Raw genomic sequence first — 10,029 nt, 5'->3', positions numbered from 1 at the left:
ACAACCACAGGAACCTTATATTGACATTATACCTCTCCAAGCATTTGAAAAATGGTACATTTAGGAGCAGAGTGGCATCTACATCTAACCCAGGACATTGGGGTCAGAGAGAATCATGCCCACTGAGGCAGCAACTCCAGTTCTTGCAACAGGTGGTTGTTCTTGGAAGGCTCTGTGAAGAAATCCCCCTCTGAATGTCCCTGTTTGGGTGAATCCAGCTACTCTCCTCTTTTTTTCACCTGCTTGCTCTTTGAGATTAACCTGGCCACCTAGGTGACCATGTGGGATAAATTCCTGAGGAGAGGAGGAGCTCTCTGCTCTTCCTCCGGTGGCATTCTGGAACAGGACACAAGCAACAGCCTCCAAAGATTCTCTCTGAATAAATCAGTCAGTAAAGACCTGAAAACTAGTTAGTACATTAGAACTAAGTAATTCAGATGCATGTTAAAAGGGTTGCTGAACCCAATATCTATAAGGCTCAACTTATTGTGGTTTGCTCAATGTGTTTTTCTAATTCCTTTCTCTCTCTCTCTCTCTCTCCCCCCCCTCCCCCCAAATAAAGGTTTCAGGTTACAGCATGACTGGCTCTTTCACTGTAAGGGGCTGAGAAGGGGCCTTTCTACTCCCTGCAGAGCTTGGCTGTTTATTGTTTATGCTACCTCAGTCATACTTGAGGTTACCCTGGGAAACTTTAGGCTGAAAGAGGCACCAAGAAATATTATTACCTGTGGACAAAGCACCCCCATGGCTTTCAGGGTTTATGTACCCCTAGCTGAGACCAGTGCTCAGGTGGTGGCAGTGTTACCTCAGGCTTGCGGGTTTTCTCCTGGAAGGGGCCAGCCAGGTGTAGGCTCCCCAGGGGAGACTCCTAAAGTAAGATTTTGGGCCTGGAACAGCGAGGCAGGTGGCTCAGCATAGCAGCACCCCCTACTGGGCCGCCACAGGCTCTCACTCAAGTATTTGCAAGACTAGAGCCTGCCGGACCTGGGATATCGGAGAACAGCCCACAAGATAGGCCTGGGTAAATCCCTCATCTCTGACGTGTGTGTCCATATTCACAAGAACGTATGTACACTTCTGCTTTAGTCCCTGCTGCCACTGGTAGCAAGTGGCACTTGTGTCATGCAGATACTCCTGGGTCCTCCACCACAGTACTCTGTTCCTGAGTGAAAGGAAGAAAGAAATGTGACAGAAAAGAAAACCAAGTGTTTGACTTTTTCTATGAAGAGAGAAGACATGCTGAGGGACTCCACAGGTAGGAAGCGGAGGGGAGCACTTTCAGACCTGAAAAGAGATCCTCAGCAGCAATTACAGGGCATCAGGTTTCATGAGCATCAGCAGGGCTGAGTGGATCACAGCCCAAAGTAGCCAGGTGTGCTGCTGGTCTAGACTGGCTAATAAATGCCAGTAGTGCTGGATGAGGCCCAGACCTAAACTAATAAATAACTGATAATGCCCAGACCTTCCAAGCCAACTTACCTCAGAGAATCCCAAAGGGCCTTACAAGCAGCAGTTTATTAATCCTCAACACAGCCTGGTGAGGTAGGTAAGGGATTAGGGAGTTGCAGAGCAGTTCAAGTATGGTGCTGACTTCGTAGCCTTACCTCATACTGAGGCTCCTGCTTCTTTGGACCTGGGGCTATGCAACTTCAGCCTCAGCAAAGCACAAGTGGAGTGTAGTGGCAAGTGACTCCCACAGGCTGTAAGCCACAATGCTGCTTTGCTCTTTTTTGCAGAGCAGCTAAAGTGCAACCCTTCTCAGCCTACCTCCCCAGGGAGGCCAAGATCCATACTCAGCCAGCCTGAGTAATGCAGCAGGGCAAATCAACAGACTATTCCCACAAAGGGGACAGGAAACATTGTACCATTGCATCCAAGGACTTTCGTTTGCAGGCTTCTCTAAGATCTGTGTGGTCTCCTGGCCATTAGCATGGAGGTCCTGTGCCTCCACACTTCTTCCCAGATCCTTGTGGCCACTTTCAAGCCTCTCTACAGGGGCCCCTAGTAACAGTGAGATCGGGGTTCATGTGGTAGGGTAAGACAATAGAAGAGCAACTGCTGATAGGATCTGTGAAAACTTATTTTCTAGAAGCATGTGAGGGGAGGCCCATGCTGCAGAAATCCTGCGCAGGTTATACACAAAATGTGGAACAGGGTGGTTTGCCATACCTGGCCACAAGGGGCTGACAGCCCTTCCTCCTTCCACCACAGAGTTCAGTCAAATGGGTCTCAAGAACAGAGCCTTTCTAGGAGTATCACTAGGGCTACCCAGCGCAGGCCTGGGGGAGTGCCAGCTGTGCTTGATTCAGGAAAGGTGGAACTGCAAAGTGAACCAAATTCCTCATAGGGGTCCCCCTTGCAGCCCTGTTCCCTCCCCCAACACAGGTAACGCTGAGCTTTCAAGGCAATGATGTTCTATTACTAGTAAGTGCATATAGATTCATGGCCTGCATGTGGATTGTGCAGTCTGTGGCAGATGGGGAGTGAATGAAGACAGGTTATCGTTGTAACCAGTCAGCACCATGGATAGGATATTGTTAAAGTCATTCGGTGAAGGAGGGTAAAAGCAGAGAAACACTGATTCTGAGATCAAAGGTGAAAGCAGAGTTATGGGAGAGCTGTAACATCTGCAGACTCTATATACCATCCAAGATGCAAAATTCTGATATCTTAGAGCCTCCTCTGGGTGGTTGGTTGAAGCTGTCTGAGTTCGTTGTTCTATGTACTCAACAGGCCATGATTAGCTGGTCACTAAATAGGTTATGTGAGAAATTCCTAACATGTTGAGCTTCTGACATGACATGATGGCCCTTCTGGAAATAAAAAGATAACAAAGAGGATCCTTGGCAACTTTAACATGGAGGCAAATTGAAGCCTAGACCCAAGGAGGGACCAGGTCTAGCGGGTTCTGCCTGAACATCTCTGTGGATCTCAGATGTTTCTGAGGGCTTGGTGCCTACATGTATTAGAAGGCTGGTTTTTACAAGAAATGCCCATAGCACAGTTTCATGAAGCAGAGAGACATGGGGGGGTGTGAGCCTGAGAATGCAAAAAATGCAGATCCAGATGAGAACTGCAATAAGGTGAAAAGGAGCCTGGAGTAGAACTATGATGACAACAGGAGTAGGTGGAGAATAATAGAACTTCCTCCTCTCCTTGCAGAACCCCTAGTGTCAACAGTGAAGCACCCAGAGCACAGTGTCCAGACATATCCTCTACCCTGGTTTCTCATTAGGCAGGAAAGCCACAAACTTGAGAGAACAAGAGAAAATGACTGCTGTTAGAGCACCAACACAAGTAGGGGGACCTTGCTGGACAGAGATCTCCCTCTGCCTCTGTGCCCTGGAAAAGAACAGCAGGCAGCATCCTTTCAGCACAAGAAGCCATTCCTAACACACTGACCCCAATACCATACTGTTCTCTTATGCCAAGACAGGAGTTGACTTTGGAGACTGATTTGTGTGAAAGAGAGGGTAAGAAAGTCGAAAGCAAATGGCAGAAGAGTAGCCACTTACTATTAAAAAAAGAGAAATAAAAAACCCATCCCATTGGAACTGAGCTTCTGAAGCTAGGGAGATGGGCAGGAATTCAGCTAGGATGAGATGGGTAGGAATATAAAGAGGAAAGAGGTAAATAATGTTTCTTGTCTTGATCTGTATACTTTCCTGCTTGCATGTCTGTTGCTGAACCATATACCCTACTCTCATGCTTGTCTTGCTCTGACTCATTGAATCACATTGTTTAGATGGAAAGCTCTTTGGGACAGGGCTATGTCCTCCAATGTGTTTATGTAACACCCAGCAGAACAGAGCCTCAGCAACTAGCAATAACACCAACAACTCTGATGGTCCTGACTTTTTAGCATTCTATTTTTAACAAGAAAGGTTATTTCCTCTTTTATAAGTACCTGATACTGCCAGCCATTATTCTTTCTTAATATATTTTTGCCTGGCGCCTGCAAGGATATTCTCCTTCACTACTGGAATACAGCCATCACTGGAAGAGGAACCTGTCAGCAGGATGGTGCTGAGCTGTACAAAAGCTCTACTGAGAGAACAAAGTGCCCCCACTCTAGATGAAACTGCCTAGCAATATGCCTACTATACTCTTATGAAACCTGTCCTGGGGCCCTCTAATGTCCAGAATGACAACATGCAACAGGGTGAACATGCTGCTCATTCCCCATATGCTCATTGGGTAAAAGGCCACTCTCCTTTCTTCCCCTCTTCCCTATCCTTTGAATTTAAATTACTGCTTTCTATTAAGAACCTCTGCTCCCTGAAGATCCTTTTATAGCATCAGATGAAGTAGGCTGTTGCTTACAAAAGCTTATGCCTCTCTGATTTATTCTTTAAGGTGCCACAGCTCTATCTTGTGCTAGTCATAGAATCACAGAAAAGTAGGGCTGGAAGGGACTGCCAGGTCTTCTAGTCAAATCCCCTGATCAAGACTGAATCATTCCTATCCAAACCACCACATACAAGTCCTTGTCTAACCTTATCCTAACACTATGCAATCAACCCTGTAGCACAACTATAAGGCCAATTTCCCAAAGACATCAAAAGCACCCTAACCTGCCACAGGAAACCAAGGGGGCAACACTGCTCAGTATCCCCCTCTGCCTCCAAGGAGCAGGGTGAGTGGGGGGGAGGGGAGAGGCAAGGCCAGTGCTGCTGGCCTCGCCTCCCCAGCTCCAGCCCCTCAGTCCCCATGGTCATGGTGGCGCTCCACTGTGTGTGTCTGTCTGTGCAGGGCACTCTGATTGGTTGTTTCAGTCATCATTGTGATTCGCTGCCAAGACAACCCATCAGAGTGCAAATAAAGTGTTACAGACAGACAGACTAAGGCTTTTATTATATTAGACTAGAATATGGTTTGGAGGCTAGAGTAGGCCTCAGAATCTTTGCTGGTTCCAGATGACCCTTGCTGAATGGGAGAAACATTCTGCCAGTATGTTTTGACAGAAGAATGTCTAAAAGGTGACTGGGAATTTCTCCTTTAACTCTGATAACCCCAGAACCAGTGTCTGAGAATTACTGAGCACTGTTGAAGTCATCTGGGGAGAAGGCCAAAGGAATGTTTGCTCATTTAGATTTATAAAACCTGAGAAGCCTATTTCATGCTTGAGGTGTTCCTGCCAATGATTTAAATAGACAATCAGTATAAACAGGAAAAAGACAACAGCAACCCCCCAAAAGTATGACAGTTCTTAAAAAGACTGCCCAGCACTAACAAAAAAAATGGATTATCCCACTCTCTTGAGAAGCAACCCCATCCTTAAAAGCTCCCTTAAAAAGATCTGCCTTGTCCATGCCTCAGAAGCTAATAGTCAGGCTATTATGACCTAGATTGGGAAGGAAGCAGTTTCCAAACAAAAAGAATGAGGAATAAAGACTGAGAAATAAGATGACAAAAAATGAGCCAGGATTTCTAGTAGCCTCTATGTCTTCCTAAACTTCCTGAGGCAGTTAGGGCCCAAGAGAACACAGACACCAAGGAGATACTAATATCGGTCATGCAAAAGATGTCACAAAAAGTCCCACTTCAGTATGGTTGGCAGATCAGGTGATGGGTTTCTAGGTCTTGGCTGACTTGGTCCACATAACTCAGTAAGACTGTGATGCTAGTAACCCCTGAAGATATGATAGATTCACTGTCAAGGGAACCTATGAACCAGATAGATACCAAGGTAAATCCACAGGTGGGTTTAGAGAATCACCCAAGCTGAGAAAAGCTTGCAGATCAATAAGGGCAAGCAATCCTTGAATGAAATGAAGGCACTCATCCCAGACAGCAGTATGGCCAAGTCTGAAGACTTCAGGACCACCCTCTTGATGGAGCAGTATACATGAGATGTGGACAAGGGAATCAGTGAAACAGTCCCTGCTTAATGCCATGGAAGATGGCCATTACCTAGAGAGAAGGCAGTTTGGCAGGGCTAATGCTGGGGAAGCCATATCTATGTCCAAGATTCCAATCAAAGTAATAAGAGTGCCAAAATAAATGATACCCTAGATTGTACTGCTCAATGTCACCAAGCCCCATGCCTACAGTTCAGGTACTGAGCTCTGAGGAAGGAGATCTTTAAATAACCAATACTAAAAGGCCTTTTCCTAGAGGCAGTGGTTCTCAACCTTCTTAGATTCAAGGCACTCCTCCAAAAATGGCAGATCTTAATTTTCACTTGTCTTTTTTACTTATTTAGACCTTTTTCACTTATTTTTTAATGAGTTTTTCACTTATTTTTGAATTTTTCTGTTGAAAAAAACTAAGGAAGACCACAACATGTCAGAATGTTTTTAACACTATGGATTCTTATATGAAAACTCTGGGTTTATCTTGTGAATCATGTTTGCACCTCATGGCACACACAGAAGGGTCTCAAGGCACTACAGAATGCCAGGGCACCCTGGTTGACAGTCACTGTGCTAAGGTGACTGAGCCCAGTGGAGTCAACATCAGAACACAAAGCATTATTGCAGTGAAGATCCTCAAGTCTGAGGCAGAAGAAGAAGGTCTCCCATAGTGAAGATATTCTGGGTGTGAAAACCAGTATAGTCCATACAGTCATGATTTCAAGATAGGGTCTTTGACTTATGGATTCACTTCTTCCCGAGCTCCAAGGAAAAAATACTTTGCTGGGAATCAGCATCCCTGGAAGCTCAGTAGACTACTGCATGGACTCTTTTTCTCTGCCAGTCCAGTGTTTGCTGATAGAGCCAGCTTCCTCCCCATTCTTGTTATTGATTTTTTTCAAATGTGACAGAGGTCTTAGCCTGTACTTCCCTCAAAGTACTCTAAGTGCTCACAGTCAATACCTACCATCTTGAAATCTAGTACAGTGCTGGGTATCAAATTTAACTTAGGCCCTCAAAGAGAGAAGCAGCAGTCTGAGCTGAGCAGGCCAGAAGGCAACATCAGGCTGAGCTGCTCCTGGGATATCTTGGAGGTAAGGGCAGGAGCTATGGGGATGGTTTGGAGGCACCTGGTCCTGGCCATGACCTGAAACTGCACTCTGCCAGGGAAGGGTGGTCTGAGGCTCCTAGTGGCATGCAAGCCCCCAGGAAATGCCACACCAGTTAACAACCCCCCTCCTCCCGGGGAAAAGTGAGGAGGAGTGCCTTATAACCCTAGTCCCTGCCTATGGGTGGGTTACCAACACTGGAAGGGAGTGGGGCCAGGCAAGTCCAGTGTTGGGGATGCCTGAGCCCAGTGTAAGGGCCAGGCACAATGGCAGCCACCTGAGCCTACAGGGTGAGAGACCCCAGTGTTAGGGGCCAGGCACGGCAGCAGCCACCTGAGCCTATAGGGTGGAAGACCCTGGGAGTGTGAAGCAGCCTAGTGAGGGGCAGAAGGCCCAGTGAGGAGCTGAGTGTGTAGAGCGACCCAGTTGAGAGTGGTAAAGATGAGTAGCCCTAGTGTGGGGCAGAACCACTGACTTGGGGGAATAGATATATCAGATGGGACAATATGGAAATACCGGCTGTGACAGTAATACTGGAATTGACAATATGGAAATACTGGATGTGACATTGAAAGAGCTGCGAGGCATGGGACACATGTAAAGGGAGGTCAGAGAGTGTACTTAGGACCCTGTTATCAAGAGGTTGAACAATGGGCAGCCTCCCACCTTAGAAATAACATTCATATTATTTTCATCAAGGTGTGGCAGGAGAGTGAGGTGGGGGTTTAGCCCAGAACAGATGGGCGGCCGGCACTGAGACATGGCCCTGAAACGTTAGCCTGTTACAGGGTGGTTGCAGCCAGCTTCCATGAAGCATGATCCTGAATGTCATTTCAGTGTCTGGAGTAGGGAGATCCACTCCCTGTCTCTGAGATCCCTTTGGAAAGGAGACCTGAGCAACCATCTCACAGCTTAACCCTTCAGCTGCTTATCCTCCACTGCATTTGCAGTGTTGCCCTAGGGTTTACTCAGTGGGTTTGGGGCTTACAGCTCCCAGTCCATGAAGCAGCATCCAAAACCTCCAGGACTTGGCTATGCTGTGCAGACCCCTCTCCACCAGAACTTTTGGTTCCCTTCCATTATCTTCAAAGTTTTGACCTCTGTTCCCTAATGACCTGCTGCACAGCAGCAGTCACTGGGTGGATTTTGTGTGCCCTGCTCAGAGGACAAGGAAGGAGCAAAGGGAATCCTACCTGTTGCCCTATGTCCTCCATTTTGGTTTCTTTCCTGTTGGCATCTTCGTTTCCAGACACATCTGCTCTAGGTCTTTCTTGCAGACCATGGGCTCCTTTAATTTCTGATGTCTGATTACCTGCGCCTTGTGTAGTGCTCTCCCGAAGGGCAGTGTTTCTTTTGTCCCACTTCACCACCTCTTTCCTGTCTCCTGGGTCTCCAGCATTCTGCTTTCCAGGAACCCGAAGGCCCTCATACTTCTTTTGGTCACTTTCATTCTTGGGGGCAATGTTTTGGAGACTAACATCCTTCAGTGAGCCAGACTTACTAGCGCCCTTTCCCTCTGGTCCATTTTTGTGAGCATCCAAGTTGGCTGGTGCATTTGTAGAACCCTGGCCTTGGCCTGGGGCATTTGAATAACCTTCCTCTTGGATTCCTCCCTTTTGTACACCGTCCACTTGAACAATTCCACTTTGAGGACCCTCCTGTTGGAGCTTTTCATCACTGCAGGCCTTATATTCTAAGCCATCGGAACTAGGGCCCTTGCTGCCATCAGGAAGGGACTCATCCTGCTGCTCCTGGAAACTGGACTTCTTCTCAATATGGGTGACCCGAAACCTAGCAAAGAAAAAATCAAGTCAGACATAGGGATGAATATCTTCCTTCATCTCATCCTGACCTTCAGAGTATACAGGCTGACCTCTAGCCGCTGGCCCTTCATTTTCCCTCCATTGGCAAGCTGATGTTCTTTTGTTCTGGTTAGCTACTCACCATTCGTAAGTTGAGCCTGACCCCTGCAGTCTTTATATCATCTCTCAAACTGAATCTTGATCTCTTGTCAACTTATACACCATACTACTGCTATTCTCTGAGATTTTAAAGCAAAGTCTTCTGCATGCCATTACTGACATTTGACTTGCTTGTGCTGTATGATCTTGAACCTGTGACTCCCCTCCAACCTCTCCCTGTCACATTTCAGCAAACATTTTAAGCTAACACTAACCTTTACTTCCCCCTCTCCAGCATTCAGGTGACAATCCTATTTTCCCTCGCTCTCAAGCCTTCAGCATGCCCTGCTGATCTCTCCCCTGACTGCACCCCCTTTTGCTTGCCCCTGCTGATCTCACTCCATTCTTTGCACACATTTCTTTTCATGCCTTGCAGAATAGCACCTGCTTTCATATTTCTCTTACTAGGTTACCAGAAAACTGAGAGAGGCTGAGACAGCAGTCACCAGTTTTGACCTGGTAGAGAAAGAAGAAACCAGAAGTGATCATCCTTCAAAAAGAGGGTACTGTTGGGACTAGGTATCTTGCTATGGTTTCAGATGCATAACTTAAACTGAAAGTCATCCTCACTCAACCCACCTGTAAATGGGTGCCTGGTCATTTGGGCTGGAGAATCAAGGCAACCAGTTACGATGCTAGTCACATCAATCTCTTGTGTGCCTTTGGCTACAGAAACTGCCGCTTCCTAGCCATGCTTGCCCAGTGGGCTGCCTAGGTTCAAGATTACCTTTGACCTCTTGGCTAAGCCCTGTAGGGAGGCTCAGTGTGTGTGTGTCTCCATCTTTGCACTCCTCACTGTGTTAGTATGAAAAATGGCTCATTACCTTTCACATTGAGACTCATGGAAAAGTGACTGGGAAAATGCTCTATAATTGTGTAAGGGTGTTCAGTACTTACTGTGACTACATCACAATGAACAGGTATTTTCTCTAGCAAAAAAAGAGCAGCAGCCTCTGCCAGATATAGGTGAATGAACCTACCCTGCAGGGCTTAGCCCAGCACTGTGTGCCTCTCCTTGACAGAGCCATTCATTCATTCCTGGGCTTGCTCCACTCTGCCTATTGCTGTTGTCACTGCAGGTCACTGGTAATTTATATGCAGATC

At 46.8% G+C, this 10,029-nt stretch overlaps 1 protein-coding gene across 1 annotated transcript in view; it reads right to left on the bottom strand.

The window, feature by feature from the left end:
* Nucleotides 1-767: 767 nt before the first annotated feature.
* Nucleotides 768-10,029, bottom strand: part of RELL2 (RELT like 2) — a 16,347-nt gene continuing 7,085 nt past the window's right edge. The window contains exons 6-7 of the mRNA XM_025216123.1: nucleotides 8,158-8,755; nucleotides 768-1,162 (exon numbers count right to left, since the gene is read on the bottom strand). Coding sequence (XP_025071908.1) covers nucleotides 1,121-1,162; nucleotides 8,158-8,755 — 640 coding nt within the window. The 3' untranslated portion in view covers nucleotides 768-1,120. The remainder of the gene's footprint in view (nucleotides 1,163-8,157; nucleotides 8,756-10,029) is intronic.

Source organism: Alligator sinensis, unplaced genomic scaffold, assembly GCF_000455745.1.
Source record: "Alligator sinensis unplaced genomic scaffold, ASM45574v1 scaffold14_1, whole genome shotgun sequence".
Lineage (NCBI taxonomy): Eukaryota > Metazoa > Chordata > Crocodylia > Alligatoridae > Alligator > Alligator sinensis.
This window is presented reverse-complemented; position numbering and strand designations above follow the sequence as displayed.